The 20,163-nt window shown below is 36.4% G+C and overlaps 1 protein-coding gene across 1 annotated transcript in view; it reads left to right on the top strand.

Moving 5' to 3' along the window:
- Positions 1-20,163, top strand: part of MALRD1 (MAM and LDL receptor class A domain containing 1) — a gene marked incomplete at its 5' end in the record, with an annotated part of 844,763 nt that overhangs the window by 295,699 nt on the left and 528,901 nt on the right. The window contains 2 exons of the mRNA XM_073885547.1: positions 199-375; positions 3,324-3,486. Of these exons, the coding sequence (XP_073741648.1) occupies positions 199-375; positions 3,324-3,486 (340 nt within the window). The remainder of the gene's footprint in view (positions 1-198; positions 376-3,323; positions 3,487-20,163) is intronic.

The raw sequence follows: 20,163 nt of genomic DNA, 5'->3' as shown, positions 1-20,163 counted from the left end.
TCTATTTATATCGAGTTATTTGTTGTTGATAAGACCGAGAACTCCAACTTATATGCTTACATAAAATTCAGCATATTACCAAAGACTGCCAAATATTCTTTATAATATTCAATGTGAAACATACTAAGAAAAGCTTATTGTGTAAAATCTTAATTGGAAAATCTACTGAATTATGCCTATATGTTATCTCTTATCAAGGTACTTTGCCAGTGGACCTCCCAACTCCACCAGAAATGTCAGCTCCAGTAACATTACCTCCACACAACTGTATAGATGATGAATTTGTTTGCAAGTCTGATGGTCACTGTGTTGAAAAAATCCAGACATGTGATTTTAGATATGACTGTCCTGACCAGTCAGACGAATCATTCTGTGGTAGGTGAATTCCTATTTTGTATTAAACATAGCATAAAACAGATAAGACAGTATATAGTATAATCTTATAGTATATATCTATAGTATAATCTTTATAGTATAATATACTATAATAGTATAGTATAATCTTTAAGTATAGTATAGTATAATCTTTAGTAGTATATAGTATATAGTATAATCTTTAGTAGCATCTTTAGTATAGTATATATAATCTTTAGTATATAGTATAATAGTATATAGTATAATCTTTAAGTAGTATGGCCTTGTGTCCTAGTTAGAAATTTTCAACTTGACTTAGAGCAGGTTGTTAACCTAAAAGTTGTTTGTATAGAAAATTATAGTAGAAGAATCAGTATGCATTCTTCTAAGATGCTCAACAAGAGGCAAGTGTTTTTAAATTGAAGTTTTGGATTCAAAACACTTGTTTCATGGACTTTACTTGACTCTGGGACTATATAATTGACTAGCTCTTTTATATACCCCCTGTTTGTCTCTAGTCTACTCCTCACACTCATGAAATAGGAATGTTTAAAGTGGAAGTATTACTCTCAAATTAGATGAATTTGTTCAAATTTTGCCAGTGCCAAAATAGAAAGATGAATACTATGTTAAATATGTAGAATTCATAAGAACCAATCCTAATATAGATGCGCCCTTCCTCACCTGTGTCCCTATTGAAAGATGGTTTTTACTTTTTGGCATCTGCCAATCTATGGCTTTTAAGGCAAATTTTTAATTTAGAAGTGAATGTCTCAATGGGAGAAACAGTCTTAGAGGAGAAAAATTGACATGTCTGCATGGACAAAGCACAAGTTCAGAAGGAGTGAACACTTTTGCTATTTTTTCGCCTTCCCTACTATTTATTGGATGGTATATGAATTTCCTATACTATGATATTTCTCAAGTGTCTGGATGATATGAAGGGTTCAGGCCATGCAGATAATACAGAGTGTAGTGAAACTCTATTCTGTCTTCTGTCAGCATTATGTAGAAATTCTAAAACTTGAAAGTCAAATAAGGTTCATATTTATTTTAACTTAGAAAAAGAAATTCTTCTTAATGTACAAATACACAATAAATTAACTAACTTAGCTAGACCCCAAAACTCATAAAATCAAAACTAACTCACTCTGTGGATGAGACGAGATAGTAATTAACTCAAGTTGGCTAAGAATACATATGGTGCATTGCAGATGGGAGATAATATAATGGAAGGTGTTGTGCTATTCAGACTTCCTCGTTATGATCATACATAAGTTGTCGTATTTCTGAAAGTTTACACAGAATTGAGTTAATTACACCTAATGAGTATCTTTAGTGAATACTGACTTTCTTCTTTGTTCAACTTTGCAATTTTAGTAACATCATTTATGGTGGGGTGGGCAGTTTTGATACAGTTCTTTAAATGTCCTGAATGAACATCTCCTATGAAATTATTATTTTAAAATCATGGGGTTATTAATTTACTATGAATACACATGAACTGAATTATTACTCTGAACAAATTATGTGTTCTTTCTTCCTCCATCTTTTTGTAAGATGAACTATTATATAATAAATCTGCCTGTTATCTATGGTCTTACATTTTCTAATGCTTTTTATTGTATAAGGAACACAACACGAGAGCTACCCTCTTAACAAATTTTAAGTGCACAATATATTGTTGACTATGGGTACAATGTTGTACAGCACATCTTCGAGCTCATTCATCTTGCTTGACTAAAACTTTATGCCCTCTAATTTCAAAAAATCTATGATTCTTTTCATTTTTAATGAAATGAAGAACAGAATCCTATTGAATTTTAAATCTCTAGGGGCTGGGGGATGAGGTAACTGGGTGATGGGCATTAAGGACCCTGGGTGTTATATGCACCTGATGACTCACTAAACTCTACCTCTGAAACAAAAAAAGAAAACAGTTTTAAATCTCTTCACAAGATAAATATAATTATATGATCACTATTAATGTCAGAGATTAAATGACACACTTGAATGTTACAATTAAAAATCACTTTTTTTTTGACGGAGTGTTTTCTTCTCAAACTTTACATTAAATCATGAACTTGAGTTTCTAAATGATGATGATGGTTTTCCAACATTGCTTATGCCATTTAAAAGCCAGAGTCTTCTACAGCCTACCTAGGAACAGTGGAGAATTTAAGATAGACACATGGACATGTTCAGAGAGAGAGGAAGAAAGAGCATTTCACACACAGACTAGGTATTTCACAAATCACTGGACTTGTAATTTCATATGATATTAGCATACAGTCATTACAAGAATATTGAAAACTTTCAAGGAAAATACTATTGATTTGAACTTAAGTAGTTTGGAATTTGAACTAACCCCTTCAAAGGCTGAGCTGAAGTTTAGCTTTGTCAAAAGAACAGACTCGCCAGAACTTGGTAAGCAATGTCAATGTTATGTGAGAAGAGAGTGGCAATGCCTAGATTGCTATTTGAGGACCTAATTAAAATCTCACCTCCTTTTCAGAACAAATTCTTTAGTATATGCATTTATTTCCATTTATACCTACTGTAGATATTTCAATATAGTACATGTAGATTTCTTTAAAACTCTTCTAGTAATAATACAAATCATTTGTCTAATTATTTTCATTACGCTTAAAAGATAATTGAAAAAAGGAAACCCAACAGTAAGAAAGTGCTTGATATAGGTAGAAATTGCCATTTATTGACACTTTCCTTTTTTTAAGATTTATTTATTTGACAGAGACACAGTGAGAGAAGGAACACAAGCAGGGGGAGTGGGAAAGGGGGAAGCAGGCTTCCCCCTGAGCAGGGAGCCCAATGCGGAGCTCAATCCCAGGACTCTGTGATCATGACCTGAGCTAAAGGCAGATGCTTAATGACTGAGCCACTCAGGTGCCCCTGTTGACACATTTATTGTGATTAGCTCATCTTGTCTTTGTTCTATTCTATTCAAGCTACGAATGTTTGCAGCTTTGAAGAAGGAAGCCTGTGTCAATGGTACCAGCCAATCCCAGAAAACCTAATTCAAGATTCGAACACTTTCAGATGGGGACTTGGTAATGGAATCAGTATTCATCATGGGGAAGAAAATCACAGGCCATCGGTGGATCATACAATGTAAGTGACCACATACTTTGAACATGTCTCTTAGGAACTATGTGTTAAGCAGTTCTCAAATTACTGCCACACCATCTTACCCTAAACCAATGAATGATGAATTTACAGACTAAATGGGCTAAGTGTACTCTTTCGCCTGGGTGGCTCAGATGGTTAAGCGTCTGCCTTTGGCTCAGGTCGTGATCCCAGGGTCCTGGGATCGAGTCCCACATCGGGCTCCCTGCTCCTTGGGAGCCTGCTTCTCCCTGTACCTCTCTCTCTCTCATGAATAAATAAATAAAATCTTAAAAAAAAATAAGTGTACTCTTTCATATAGAACTGAGAAAAAAAATACAGCTATTCAGTTAAAAAAGCTGTGAATGGGGGTGCTCAGTCGGTTAAGCGTCTGCTTTCAGCTCAGGTCATGATCCTGGAGTCCCGGGATCGAGCCCCACATGGGGCTCCCTGCTCAGCAGAGAGTCTGCTTCTTCCTTTATCTCTCTGCCCCTCACCGCACTTGAGTCTGCCCCTCCCTCTGCTCCTTAACCCCACTTGTGCTTTCCCTCAAAATAAACAAATCTTTAAAAAAAAGGAAAAGCTGTGAATGCTCTTATAAAAGTCATAGAAACTAGAGAAAAGCATAAGAAAAATAATTTGTAATATCACCACTCATTGAAAAACACTTATTATGTTGTTTTAAGATTATCTATTCAGGGACACCTGGCTGGCTCAGTCAGTAGAGCGTGTGACTCTTGCTCTCAGGGTCATGAGTTCAAGCCCCATGTTGGGCTTGGGGCCTACTTAAAAAATTTAAAAAAATGTTTTTAAAAAATTAAAAAATAAAATTATCTGTTCCTTCCTTCCCCCACCCAAATCTTTTCTCTGTTTCCTCCTTTTCCAGCTCCTCTTTCTCCTCACCCCTTTTTCCTTCCTCTTCTAGTCTTTGATCTTCCTTGTCATTTATTTTGGTCTTTTCTTTCCAAGGCTTCATGACTCATACCTTTCCCTGTTTTATAGGCCACAGATATGTTGAGTGCTTCCTTCTTATCAGATCCCATCCTTTATCCTTTCCTCTTAATGGTTTCATGGAAGTACTATTGAAGACAGCAAAGGGATCCCCATTTATATTACAGAGAATGTTTTCAAAACCTTTATGCCTTCAAACATCCTCTCAGTTAAAGCTTCAAGAGCCCCCCTTCTTTGGCTTCTGTTTCAAAGAAAACTAACAGTGGTGTGTCTACTGCCCGTCAGTCGTTGCCTTGGCCAACATGACCTGGTACTCGAAGAGAGCCACAATATCTTCTGGGCTGACTTTTTTACTTTGGTTTTCTGATCTCTCTTTTGTTGTTTAATTTGTTAAAATGGTTCCAGTATTACCATCATTTGATTTTGATATTAGCAGTCATGTTGCCCAAAGTATATAGAGTGGCAGTTATGAATACCAAGGGTTTTGATCACATTCAACAGTTGGCAGTTAATTTTGGGGATTTCAGTATACGAATTTTCCTTGGGTGCTTCTGACCCCTAGAAAAGCAAAGCAAAGAGTAATTTCAGAAAGTTTCTCTGGCACATCCAAGCAAACCACACTGCATTAATAATCTGTATTTCCATCAAGAAAAAGGCAGACTAGAATCTCCCTTCTATGTGGTAAAGGTATGAATAGAAACGTGGTAGCATATTATAAGCACAGTGATATGATTGGCTTTTAGCTCCCTTGTCTCTCTCCTCACCTTCTCTCCCCCACTCCCATAGACTGCACATTCTCTGAGCAATCACAGGGTCTGTGGCTTCCCTATTTATTGCATTATTTCTAAGTGATTGATACATAAAAAGTCACCATAATTATTTGTTGAATGAATTAGTTGATGATTAGGACCTGTATATTTGTGCTTTATAATTATAGGTGGCAAAGTAAAAAAATTAAATATATTTTAAATAAGAATATTTATTCATTTTAAAGATTTTATTTATTCATTTGACAGAGAGAGAGAGTCTGCATGCAAGCAAGGGAAATGAGAGGGAGAGGGAGAAGCAGACTCCCCGCTGAGCAGAGAGCCCGATGTGGGACTTGATCCCAGGACGCTGGGATCATGACCCGAGCGGAAGGCAGACACTTAACTGACTGAGCCACCCAGGTGTCCCTAAATAAGAATATTTAAGAGTCAGATAATGTTTAACAGATGTGCTCTACATGACAATGAATCTGGAGAAGGGAGTGGTCCCTAAGCTTGCATCTTCCCTAGCCATCTTCCCCTCTCCTCTCTAGGCTCCTTCTGCAGCCAAGGAAGGTTTGATGTTTTTACTTTGTCCTAAGAAATAATTTTTATGCATCATATATCCATCCTACTCAGTGGCTTATAGCAAATCTCCAAGCTCCATTTTCCAAATTTTATTTTTTTTATATTTAAAGGGAAGCTTTTTCTAACTTAAGAAATGCTTTTCTCTCTCAGATGTGTGGCTCCAGAAATTTAAAGCCAGGTTGTTAAGCCCATTGTGTTTTAAAATAGTTTTCAAGACCCAATTTTGAAAATTAAAAAGCTCTGCACCAATTCTTTCTTCATTTTCACATTCTGTGATCTCAGTTCTCCTTAAGGCAAAGATGGGTTCAGGCTCAGGTTGGTGAAAAACATTCATAAACAAGCGCAAAAGAAAAAGAGCACATTTGTATATTTCAAAATATTCTCTCACTTCATATACTTAATGAAGCAATAAAAAGTCTAGAAAAGTCATGGTGGTGTGGGAATATGTAGGGAAGTTTTCATTGTGTAGTAAAATCTTAGATAACATCTTTTATTTTTAAGGATTTATTTATTTATTTTAGAGAGAGAGAGAATGGGGGGGCAGGGACAGAGGGAGAGAGAGAATCTCAAGCTGACTTGATGCCCAGTGAAGAGCCTGATAACAGGGCTCAATCCCATGACCTTGAGATCATGACCTGAGCCAAAACCAAGAGCCAGATGCAACCAACTGTGCCCTCCACGTGCCCCTTAGGTAACATCTTAATATGTGTGTTTCATCATGAAAATGTACTAGTAAAAGCTAAAAGAAGCGATGTTCCAAGTGACATTCTACCATTTGGTCTTCACAATTTAATGGACTCATAAGCCTTTCTACCTAAGTATCTGAAATGAACTTTGTGGTCCAAAAAAAAAAAAAAAAGTTACATCTTTAGTTTTCACTTTGTTTGTGGAGAATGCAGCTGTTTATTCAACGCTTTGATATGACTTAGAAAAATGTATCACTTCTTCTCGGACTAGGGACATGCAGGCATGGCCTTGGGACAGGGCTGGGTGAGTGGATTCTTTCTACACCCTGCTCAGCAAGGCCCACCTAAGGGCACCTAAGCATGATTTTTACCTAGGATTGAAATCAAGGCACATAGAAATCAATACTGTTCTCAGCTGTACTCCAGTGAAATAAAGTAAATGCATTCAGTGTAAATATCATCAGTTGCAATTTGCATGTTCTTTTGAGATTGGGGTTGGGTGAAATTTCCATTTCCTTTAACTTACACAGTGACAGGGAACATTTAGTTGAAAAGTTATTTTCTTAGTGTTTTGGGAAAAGAAACATAATGTAGTAAAAAAGAAAAAAAAAAACAGAAGAAAAATGAGTTTATATCCATTTTCATACCCGGTACTACTAGGGAACTTGGCAAGAACATTAGTCCTACTCAGTTGAGAATTTTTTTAATTGCTTAACTTTGAATTAAGATATTTGGATCACCTGGCACCTGAGCTTTGAAGCTAATTCAAATTTAAATATGTTTAGAATATTGTAGATTTGGAATTGTTGTGTCATGACCTGATGGAAACCAAGAGTTAGATGCTCAACTGACTGAACTCCCCATTTGTAGTTTTATATGATCTCAGACTTCTCTACTCTGACCTCCAGCATCAGTTTAATTAGCCTAGTCTTTTAGCTCAGGCAGTTTTACCATAGCATGTAAATTGGTTTATAGCTAAGTACCATAAATTTGTAATGGTTTTTATCTCCTAGAAGGAGACTGTGTTGGATCCAACTTACTTATTTTTACTACAAGAACCCAAGGAGAGCAAAGTTTTGAGTTCTTGGCCCTTAAATCATTTTTTTTTTTTTTGACTAAATGCCCATCTGTTGGTTAAATGAGGTAAACATATTAAGATTTATCTGGAGTATAAAATCATCCCTGCAGGCAAAATTAAGTTCTCCACACTTCATTTTTGATACGGAATGATGTCTAGGGGAATATGCATGCTTATTCTAGATTAGTGGTTTCTAACTGTGCTCATAGAAGCCTTAGAGAAGTTTCTCAAAATGGCGATCAAGGGCCACTGTCAGTTTATATATACACAATATATTTAAATGCAGATTCTGAAGTACCTGAATCAAAATCTCAAGGAGTACATCTGGCAATCTGTATTTTAGTGTAATTCCTAGAAGGTTCTAGGACCTCACCCCTAGAGGCCTCCATGGCAGGAAGTGGGGAAGGTATTGCTGAAAGACAGAGGAGGGCTTTCTCACTTCCTTTTTCCAGTTTTGGTCGGAGCAGATTCATTTTTCTCCAAATCTAGGGACTAATTACAAAAATAGTACAAATTTTTCAGGACAAAGAAACAAAAAATTTGTTCAAGGTAATTGCGTTTAAAAATAAAATGAAATTTGTGACTTGAAAAATAACTGTTATAATTGAAAAATAGCGTGCGAGAAATATCTTTACCCTCCGGGGGTGCTGGGTGGTTCAGTCAGTTGAGTGTCTGACTCTTGGTTTCTACTCAGGTCATGATCTCGGGTACAGGATGAAGCCTGGGGTCATGGGATAGACTCAGCCCAGCGTCTGCCTCAGAGTCTCTCTCCCTTTCCCTCCTGCTCGCTCTCTCCCTCTTTGTCTCTCAAATAAATAAATAAAATCTTTAAAAAAAAAGAAAAAATATCTTTACCCTCAGTTAATCTAGAAGACATGTAATTTCAAGGCACCCTCTACATTGCTCCATTCATTGTATAATACCCAACATTTTTTCTCAGACCTTTTTGTCCCTCTGGAAAAGACAGATACTTTAAAATACATTGGATTTTAGTTTGCTTACAGATTGTTGAGAACCTATTTGAATATGAACTATCTCATTAAAAATGCAGATTAGATAGAACACAGTTTCTTAAGTGTGTCGTTTGTAAAGTAGAAGTACTTAGATTTTTCTTTTTATTTCATAACACTAGTCATTGTCTTTCAGGTAGAAATGAGTTATAGCCCCCACTGTTGGAAATGCACCTACCTTCTTATGCATTTTATGCATCTGTGCAGGCTTAACATCATTATAAACTAAAAGCCACATAAATAATGCAAACTGTCCCTGTGACATAACCTTGCATATCATCATGTATCTAACTGCTGGATGTAAATGTGGATAAAAGCTTCAGTAAAACTGAAAATATTTTAATGTTTTCTGCTCTGCAACAATAACAGTTTCCAAAGCTTTAATCTCTTAGACATTAAATACTAGAATTATTGCTTTCTCCAAGCCTTCTTTGGTAAGAAGATAAGCTAGTATTTTATAAGCCAATTTAGATGCTTTAGCACTCTCTCAATATAATTTCTAAAAGATCTAGTTTTGTAAATCTAGAATAATGGTTAAATACCAGGCTTTAGTAACACTTTTGCTGAAATAAAAATAAAAGTGCAAACAGTCAAAATCTAAATTAACTGTAATAATTTTCTCTTAACTATTGTAATACTTGTGGGAAGCGGCATTTCTGGCCATGTTGCCAAAGGACGGAATATAGATGGACCTCTAAAGCACAAGAAAAATTGCTTCTATTTACCACTGTCCTTGAATTAAGCACCTATATTTTATATTTGCATACATTAATAATTTGTGTTAATGAGCTGAATTAAATCATTTTAATTTTAATTTTAATTTTATTCCAGTGTATTTTAGCTTGGTAAGTGATTTTAAAAGTTAATTACCGTGGCTTAAAAACATGGAGTTTGGGGCGCCTGGGTGACTCAGTCGGTTAAGCGTCTGCCTACGGCTCAGGTCATGATCTCAGGATCCTGGGATTGAGTCCCACATCGGGCTCCCTGCTCAGCGGAAAGCCTGCTTCTCTCTCTCCCTTTCCTGCTCCCCCTGCTTGTGCTCTCTCTCTCTCTGTCAAATAAATAAATAAAATCTTAAAAAAAACAAAAACAAAAAACAAAACATAGAGTTTAAGAAAAATCTTGCTGAAAGTAATACTTGCAGACCATACCTAAAATAACAGATATACAATGGTTAGGTGGTATATTTACTATGCAACCTAAAGTTTTAATAATAAATTCTTCATGCAGTGTACGGTTTTATGTTGTTATCAGAGATCACTGTTTAATAAAATAATTTTATATTATGGTTATAACTGCATTCAGAAGTTAATTAAAAATTCATTTTCATTGTATAATTTTAAAATATGCTTTTCCTTTAACTATGTTAAAATGAAAAAAATGTAGTTTTATTCTATTTCCTGCACAGAACTGTTATTGTTAGACAAAATCCAGAGGAAACATTGAAGAGCTTTATTGCCTGAAAGATTCAGAGGTAGCCTTGGTTAGGCACATAATTTGTTTGGTTAGGCCTGTGTTTTCTGAGTACCTAGAAAGAATACAAAACTTAATCACACATGGAACCAGCATATGCATGAATAGATATGTAATGCTCAGGGGAAAGTGTTATTTGCTGAAAGAGAGGTCCACTGGGAGGCTCAGAGAACTTGTCAAGTCTTCAGGTCTGTCTTGGTTGTATATGTGTTTTTAATAATACTTGAAGGGAGTTTTAGAGTCTCTATTTTTGGATGTTATTGGATAATACAAATGAACTAAGATAATATTATTGGTAAAGACCACATACTGACTCTCTTAATTTCTTAATATTTTAATTTCTACAAAAATTCTTTCCTTTTACCACAAAGGAGGAAATTCATTTTTATTGTAGGAAAATGTTTAAATATAGGAAGGAAAGATAAACCACATCAATGATAATTATACCATCGTGATAAAAAGCACACATGATAAAAGCGTGTGAATGTCTATGCAATCAACCACATTGCTTTCAATTAATACAATAAATAAAAAATCAACATTGTTTTCAGTTATTCTGCTTTTAATTTTATATACAATCTTTAAACAACTATTCACCAATACTTTTAATGGGCCAATAGTATTCCATTAAATGGATGTACCGTGATTCACTAATTCAGTTCCTCACTATTGATTTATGAGTTGCTTTTGAGTAAAAACCAATTTAATCAGTCTTTACTGAACAATATACAGGTTTGCACACATTGCAGATTATATTCTAAGAGTAAAAAAAAATAGAGTAGAATTTTAATCTTAACATTCATTTTTTAACCATTTGATATATAAATTACTCTTCAAAAATGTACCTTTTTTGCAAGCAGTACATGACGATGTCTATTCTTCTTGTACACTTGCCAAACACTGAGTATTTATTTTTTTTCACAGTTTCAATTTGAAAATATGGTTAAAGTAGGAGCTAATTTCTTCAATACTAATCAGGGTAATCAAGTTTGTGTGTTTTGTGTGCCTTGTCCATTTGTATTTCTGTGTGTGTGTGTGTGTGTGTGTGTGTGTGTATTTCCTCTTTGTGCTCTTCGCTTGGTTTTCAGTAGGTAGTGCTTATTATTTTTCTTATTGACTTACATGATCTTTTAAAGCATTGAGGTTTTTTTTTATCTGTTATGAATGTTGCAAAGCTTTTTCCAAATTTTTATTGGCCTTTTATTAGTTTACAATGTTTTTACATTTCAAAATTTTCAGGTTGTACAAGGTTATGTCTGCCACCTGTATCCTTTATAGTTTCTCTTTTTATTTTTTCCAGAATGATATTTTTTCCTCATGTTTATTGAGATATAAATGACATATAACATTGTGCAAGTTTAAGGTGTATAATGAGATTATATTGGGAAATGATTATTACAATAAGGTTAGTTAACACATACATGTGCTATCTGTCACAGCTACTGTTTTTAGGGTGTGTGGTAAGAACATTTAAGATCTACTCTCTTAACAACTTTCAAGTATACAGTACATTATTGTTAACTATAGTCACCATGCCGTATATTGTATCCCTGGAAGTTATTTATCTTGCAACCATTTCCTCCATCCCGCCATCCCTCTCTTCCTGGTGAACACCATTTTACTATCTATTTTTATGAGTTCGGTTTTTATAAATACCACATGTAAGTGAGCTCATATGGTATTTTTATCTTTCTCTGTCTGACTTATTTCACTTAGCATAATGCCTTCAGTATTCATCCATGTGGTCCCAGATGGCAGGATTTCTTCTTTTTATGGCTAAGTAATATTCCTCTGAGTGTGCACAGCATGTGCGTGTGTGTGTTTGTGTATTACACACCATGCTTTCTTAATCCATTCATCTGTCAGTGGAGACTTAGGGTTCTTTACCTTTCTTGGCTATTGTGAATAATGCTGCGATGAACATAGGGGTGTAGGTATCTCTTAGAGATACTAATTTCATTTCCTTTGGGTGTATACCCAGAAGTGGGATTGGTAGATCATATGGTGGGTCTGTTTTTAATTTTTTGAGAATCCTTCATATGGTTTTCATATTTACTCACCAATTTGCATTCCCACCAACAGGGAAGAAGGATTTCCTTTTCTCCACTTCCTTGCCAGCATATGTTACCTGTTGTCCTTGATGATAGTCATTCTAACAGTTGTGAGGTGATGTCTTTTTATGTTTTTGATTTGTGTTTCTCTGGTGATTAGTGATGTTAAGCACAATTTCATGTACCTCTTGGCAATGTGGATATCATCTTTGGAAGAATGTCTATTCACATCCTTTTTTTTAAGATTTTATTTGAGAGAGAGAGAGAATGAGAGAGAGCACAAGAGGGAAGAGGGTCAGAGGGAGAAGCAGACATCCTTTGATCCTTTTTAAATTGGATTATTTGGTGGGTTTTTTTTTTTAAGTATTGAGTTGTAGAGTTCCTTAAATATTTTGGAACTTAACCCCTTATCAGACATATGGTCTGCAAATATTTTCTCCCATTCTTTAGATTGCCTTTTCATTTTGTTGGTAATTTATTTTGCTGTAAAGATTTGTTAGTCTGATGTAGACCCACTTGCTTATTTTTGCTTTTGTTGCTTGTGCTTTTGGTGTCATATCCAAAAAAATCATTACCAAGACCAACATCAAGGAGTTTTTACCCTATGTTTTTTTCCAGGAATTTTACTTTTTATTATATGTGGGCTTTATTATGTGGAGGTATGTTCCTTTTATACCTAGTTTTTAAAGAGTTTTTAATCATGAAAGGATGTTGAATTTTGTCAAATGCTTTTATGCATCTATTACAAGAATCATGTGGTTTTTATCCTTCATTAGTATGTGTATCATATTTATTGATTTGCATTTGTTGAGCCTGCTTTGTATCCCTGGGATAAATCCCACTTAATCATGACATATAATCCTTTTACTGTGCTGTTAATTTGATTCATTAGTATTTTGAGAATTTCTGCATTTATGTTTATCAGGGGTATTGGCCTACAGTTTTATTATCTTTTAGTGTCTATATGGCTTTGTATCAGGATAGTGCTGGTTTCATAGAATGAACTTGGGAGTATTCCTTCCGCTTCAGTTTATTTGGAAGGATTTCAGAAGGATTGGCTTTAATTCTTTAAATTTACCAGTGTTTGGTCAAATCCATGAATGAAACCATCTTGTCCTGGGCTTTTCCCTGCCAGGAGGCTTTTGATTACTGATTCAATTTCTTTACTCATTCTTAGTTGGTTCAGATATTCTGTTTCTTCTTGATTCAGTCTTGGTAGGTTGCATGTTTCTAGGAATTTATCAATTTCTTCTAGATTATTCAATTTGTTGATATATAATTGCTTATAGTAGTCTCTTCTGATATTTTGGAATTATGTTGTTTCAGTTGTAATATCCCTCTTTCATTGATAATTTTATTTATTTGAGTCTTCTCTCTTTTATTTTTTTCTTGTTTAGCCTAGTGAAAGGTTTGTGAATTTTGTTTCCTTTTTCAAAACATCAACCCTTAGTTTTTTGGTCTTTTCTTTTGCTTTTTTTTTCCCTTTCTATATTTCATTTATTTCTGCTCTAATCTTAATTATTTTTTTCTTTTGTTAACTTTGAATGTAGTTCAAGTTCCTTGACGTGTCAACTTGGATTGCTTATCTGAGATCTTTCTTTTTTTTTAATGTAGGTGTTTATAACTGTAAGCTTTCCTCTTAGAAGAGCTTTTAATGCATCTCATAAATTTTGTATCAAGGTTTTTTAAATTTCTCCTTTGATTCATCATTTGTTCAGGAGCATGTTTTGATTTCCATATATTTGTGAATTTCCCAACTTTCTTCCTGTTATTGGTATCTAGTTTCATACCATTGTGGTCAGAAAAGACATGTGATATAATTTTATTTTATTTTATTATGTTTTTTTTAAAGATTTTATTTATTTGACAGAGAGAGACAGCGAGAGAGGGAACACAAGCAGGGGGAGTGGGAGAGGGAGAAACAGGCTTCCCGCTGAGCAGGGAGCCCGATGTGGGGCTCGATCCCAGGACCCTGGGATCATGACCTGAGCCGAAGGCAGATGCTTAACGACTGAGCCACCCAGGCGCCCCAAGACATGATAATTTTAATTTTCTGGAATTTGTTAAAGACTTTTTTTGTAGCTGAATAAATGTTCTGTATGGACTTGAGAAGAATGTGTATTCTGTTGCTGTTGGATGGAATGTTTCATATATGTCTGCTGTCTATTTGGTCTATAGTTTTCAAATATCACTATATAGTGTTAACTCAAATAGCAATATATAATCATATAACATAGTCATATGTAATATAGAGTCATGTATATATAGTCAAATAACACTGTAGTGCTTTTTATTTTTTGATTTCTGAGTAATCCATCCATTATTGGGTGTGGAATATTAAAATCCCTCACTATTATTGTATTGTTTATTTCTCCATGTTCTGTTATTATTTGCTTTATATATTTATATGTTCTAATGCTGAATGCATATTTATAATTGTTATATGACTTTTACCAGTTATTCCCTTTATTATTATACAATGACCTTCCTTTTGTGTCTCTTGTGACTGCCACCCCTCCTCTCTTTTGGTTATCATTTGTGTGGAATCTTTTCTATCCCTTCACTTTCAGCCTTTGTGTGTCTTTAAAACTGAATCTCTGGTAGGCAGCATATAGTTGGATCTAGTTTCTCATTTTTTAACCATTCAGCCTCTCTAAGCCTTTGGATTGGAGAATTTCGTCCACCTGTGTTTAAAGTAATTATTGATAAGTAGGGTCTTACTATTGCCATTTTGTTAATTGTTTTCTAGTTCCTTTGTTCTGTTCTTTATATCTTGCTGTCTTTTTGTGATTTGATGACTCTTTGTGGTGGTGTGCTTTGATTCGTCTATCTCAATATTTTGTTTATCTACTACAGGTTTTTCTTTTGTTGTTGCCATAAGGCTTACATAAACTATCTTACAGTTTCAGCGTTCTCTTTTAAGCCAATAATAGTTCACTTTGGGGCTCAGATGGATCAGATGGAAGTAACTGTGGGCAGGAGGGGCTTGCTATTAGGGTCTCTAATTAGGGGAGGCTCCTGTCTATTCTCTGAGGTGGGAGTGCTTCTGGCTAAGCTCTGTGGTTGGGTGAGCCTGCTGACTCAGCTTGGCATTCAAAGCTTGGCTGGCTCCCTCACTGGGTGGCTGTCGGTTTGGCCCCATGGTCAGGTGGAGCCACTAGCTGGGCTCAGCATTCACCTCTGGTTGGCTGGGGTCACAGGCTGTGTTTCCTGGCAGAGTGGTGCTACTGTTTGGACTCTGCGATTGGGTGGGGCTGCAGGCTGGGCCTGCAATTGGGCCTGGTTGGGTGAGGATGCAGGCTGGGCTCCCCATCCAAATGTGCCTCTGGAATGACTCAGCATTCAGATAAGGCCTCTTTAGGATTAGGTGGAACCTGGGGCTACGCTCAGCAGTCAGTCAGGGCTTTGGGCTGGGTTCATTCCGTGCTGGACAGGGCCATTGGTTATGCTCTATGTCCTGACAGTACTCTATGTTGAGCTTCAAGGCTGCCCATGGGCACTATTCAGGTGTTCTGGTTAGGCTCAACAGTTGGACAGAGCTACTGGCTTGACTCCCTGTCTGGGTAGGGTCAGAGCCTGGGCTGTGGGACCTCCTAGGGCTCACTGATTAGGCTCCCTGTCTGGGTGGGGCAGAAGTACTGTTCAGCATTGGGTTGGCTTGCTGACTTCCTTCCCTGTGTGGGCAGGCTATAGAATGGGCTCTGCCTATAGGGCCCTTTGGCTGGGGACCCAGACCCAAACCTAGCCAATTGAGCTCCCTGGCCAGAGAGGGTCATCATCTTGGTTCTGTAAAGGGAAGAGCCACTGGCTAAGATTTCTGCTTAGGTACTTCCACCAGTAGGATCATAGCTCACCATGATCCCTGCATTAGTTGCTATGAACTCCTTTTCTTTCTCTGTCTCTAATACCTGGACATCTGACCCCACTTATTTCTCCAGTGATCCCTGTGAGATGAGACCAAAGTGGGCATCCTTAGAAGCACCTATACCACTGGGGAAGCTGGATGCCCACCTTGGGCTCGTTTTCACACCGGAGAAACCAGAGATTCCTGGGGGTACGTCTTGGTGCCATACTGCACTGGCTTTGGGAAGGGGTGATTGGGTCAAAGTGAAACTGCGCCTTTTACCCTTCAAATGCATTTTGTCTTTTTTTTTTATGAGCCAAGGGGGTACTTCAACCTCACCCCTGGTTCTGGGATTCTCACAAAGATGCCTTATTTATGGATGCTTGCTCGTTGGTCTTTTTCTGAGGGGACTGAACAGAAACCATTTTTCCTGCCATCTTGCTGACATCAGTCCATCTTTTATGCTTAGAAAGGCCTTCTATATCCGTGTTCATATAAAATTCACCTGTATTTCCTACTGTATGTCAGTAGTTTCAGCATTTCACAATTATGTCCTTAATTCATTTGACAACTTATTTTGGTAAATGTAATGAGAAAAAAACACCTCTTTTTCCTTAATAACTAATCAGTGTAACACCTTTTAATATAGGCATGCCTTGCTTCACACATATTTTGTTTTTTTTACAAATTGAAGGTTTGTGGCAACCCTGCATTGAGCAAGTCTCTTGGTGTCATTTTTTTTTTTTTTCCAGCAGCATTTCTCACTTCTTGTCTCTTTGTCACCTTTGGTAATTCATGCAGTATTTCAAACTTTTTCATTATTACTTGATTTGTTATGTGGATCTGTGATCAGTGATTACAACTCACTGGAAGCTCAGGTGATGGTTAGCATTTTTAGTAATGAAGTTATTTTAAATTTAAGGTATATACACTGGTTTTTTTTTGACATAATGCTGTTGCACACTTAATAGACTACAATATTGTATAAACAATTCTTTTGATTTACTTTATTGAAGTAAATTTGCTTTATTTTATTTGCTTCATTTTGGTGGTCTGGAACTGAGCGACAATATCTCTAAGGTGTACCTATAAACACAATCTGTCTTGACTTACTATACTTTGTCACTGAAAGATGTATAGCCCTAGGTAGCGAAATCTACATCCTGATCCTGGTGTCTCTCTGTTGCTAGCACTTAATGATGTCCATGTTGAGTAGAATCAGTCACAGCCAAGGCTCTCTCTGTCACATGTAGCCAGGGATCTGCTTTTATGTTGCCCCTTCATTAAACTATGCACCTGCTTATAGCTGCACCCCCAGCAATGAATGTGTGTGACTACATTCATCCAACCTACCTTACTAGTTTGCTGTGACATGGGAATCTCTCCCTTCAGAAACAACTGGCTGTTCCCATCTTTCAGAATTAGCCCTGCCAGGTTCAAGAACCAACTTTTCTTTCAGTATAACAACTAAAGGGAGCTAACATAAGTATTTAGGGTGACTCTTGGCCTATGTCTTCTGTGATACTTCTCTAATTCTAATTTGATGCCTTGTTTTTGAAGAGTATTCCCAGCCTCTGGGTACCCCATTTCCTTCACGTTTGGGTTATTTGATTTTTCTATCCAAACTACAGTGATGGCCACTGTAATTCCTACTGAGATTGATTCTGAAGTGGGAACCAGAGGATTTGCTGTGTAGAACAGAGATTCAGTTCTTGTGTTAGTCCCCAGTGCCTGCTGTAACAAATTATCACAAACTTGGTGGCTTTAAACAACAGAAATCAATTTTTCCCGGTTCCAGAGGCCAAAAGTCTGAAATAAGTATCACTGGGGCAAAATCAATGTATTGGCTGGGTACTCCCCCTCTGGTGGCTGCCGGGATTGCTTGGTTTATGGTCACTTCCCTCCATTTTCTGCCTCTATGGTCACATTGCCTCTTCCTCTAATGTCTCTTGTCAAATTTCTCTGCCTCACTTTTGTAAAGACATTTGTGATTTCATTAAGAGTTCGTCCATTAATCCAGGATAATTGCTCCATCTCAAGATTGTTAATTTAATCATAACTGCATAGGCTTGGCTATGTAAGATATCAGGTTTTACAGGTTCTGGGGTTTGGGACCTGATATCTTTGGGGGCCATTATTTAACTTACTGTAGTGAACAAGTGAAATCAAATAACACTAGGTTTAGCCCCAGAACCAGCATTCATTAACTGTGTGGAAATAGGTGATGGGGCAGACTTCCTGCGTTTTAGTTTCATCATCTGAAAAAAAAATGGGCAAAAGACTACTATCTCATATAGTTATTGTCAGCTACAAGTAAGAAAATGCATGCAAAACAATGATCAAAATACATGTCTCATAATGCAACATTAAATGTTAATTCTTACGTTATGATAGAAGATTGGAAGGATACGTTGGATCAAATTGCAGGGAACCATCTATACTACACTGAGAAGTTTAATTTTGGCAGGGTTGGGGGGCAGTTGGGGCATACAGGAATCATTTAGGTTCTTCATGCAAATGAATCAGAAGATAATAGAAGGGCATTGAAATTAATTCTGGTATCTGTAGACAGGATTGAGAAAAGAAGAAAGAGGGAAGGGGCGCCTGGGTGGCTCGGTTGGTTAAGCAACTGCCTTCGGCTCAGGTCATGATCCTGGAGTCCCAGGATCGAGTCCCGCATCGGGCTCCCTTCTCAGCAGGGAGTCTGCTTCTCCCTCTGACCTTCTTCCCTCTCATGCTCTCTCTCTACCATTCTCTCTCTCTCAATAAATAAATAAAATAAAATAAAATAAAATCTTAAAAAAAAGAGGGAAGAAAATGAAGTTATTGAAGGGGGTTTATTAACATGAACTGAAGAGAAACAGTATTTCTGGAAAGTAAAGACTTTCTATGTCTTCCCCAGGCCACAAGTTTCAGGGAGGTAGAAGCAATGCCATTATTTTTACCTATATGATGAATGACTGCCACTCCAGAGTACTAAAGAATTTTCTGTTTGTACCATACCTTCACCCCCAATACATTATAGATTACTATCAACCGTAATGGGAAGGGGATGGGTCTCTAAAATGGAATAAAGAAATTCACAAAAGTAAAGGGTGCTACTTAGAAAAGATGAAAACAAGTTGCGAAGGTAAAGAAGTAAAATTAACTTTTGCTTCCGAGGTTGGCATCATACCTGATGGCATGGAAGACTGTGTGAAAAAATACTATGGGCAAAATTGTGTAGAAAATAACACTACTGATACCCCAAAGCAAAGCCATTGTTTTAAATTCTCGGGGCACTAAATATTTATATCAGAGTTATATTAGATGAGAATCTTGACTAGAAGTTGCTGGGAAAGTGCAGAATGTATTTTGCTGTGCTCAAGATGCCAAGAAGGAGATGGTACCATTTAAGCTTTAGGATGTCAAGTAAGCTCTGTCTGCAAGTGGAGAGCATGGGTGGTTGAGATGGAAAGAGAGAACTTCCTTCCTGACTTTAGTTGCAATTTATTTTAGTGATATACTGTATGGTTGTCCTTATTTTACAGATATTTGGCATTCCAATAATTGAGTTTTCTGCATATATCCATGTGGGTTTATTTTCCTTCTACTAGATTGCAAGTCTCATTAAGAATCCAGTGGGCTTAATATTTTCCCTTTCTTGTCTTTCTTAAATATCAGCACTAAGAAAAGGGCTTTGAAAATGCTTCTTTTGAGTCTATGTTTGCTTCCTAAAATTTAGCCAAATGCATCTTTTAATATAATCTGCATTCTTAGATAATTTTATTCTAATGGAAACATTTCTTCCCCTGCACCTGCTTGATTTAGTTCTTTCAATTTGACATTTTAATCTTCATTATAAACATTATTAATTTAGTTTAATATCTTCAGTCACCAAGGATTACCATAAAAGTGGGTTTTTAAACTTCTGTCCATTTAAAAGAAACTCACTGAATTGAATTTCAACTTTTATGGGTATTTTGAGATACTGAAATAAATTGAACAAAAATTAACAAAGTCTCCATGAGGCTTAGTATAAAAAAATACATGGTGAACTCTAATAGAGCACTAAAGGAAGCTCTGTTATCTCCTCCATTTGTTGTGTATTCATTCAGTAGACACAGAAATACAAGGGAGGACAGTGCATTTTCTTTATGGAGTGAAGGTTTTTGCTTAAATCTAATGCTTGTGTTTTGTATATTAAAAAGATATTTAGGGGCACCTGGGTGACTCAGTCTTTTAAGTGTCTGACTGTTGATTTTGGTTCAGGTCAT

The sequence above is a fragment of the Callorhinus ursinus genome, unplaced genomic scaffold (assembly GCF_003265705.2).
Source record: "Callorhinus ursinus isolate GAN/ISIS: 27379988/994484 unplaced genomic scaffold, GSC_fseal_2.0 scaffold63, whole genome shotgun sequence".
Classification (NCBI taxonomy): domain Eukaryota; kingdom Metazoa; phylum Chordata; class Mammalia; order Carnivora; family Otariidae; genus Callorhinus; species Callorhinus ursinus.
The sequence above is the reverse complement of the archived record's forward strand: the minus strand, read 5'-3'. Positions and strand labels throughout refer to the sequence as shown.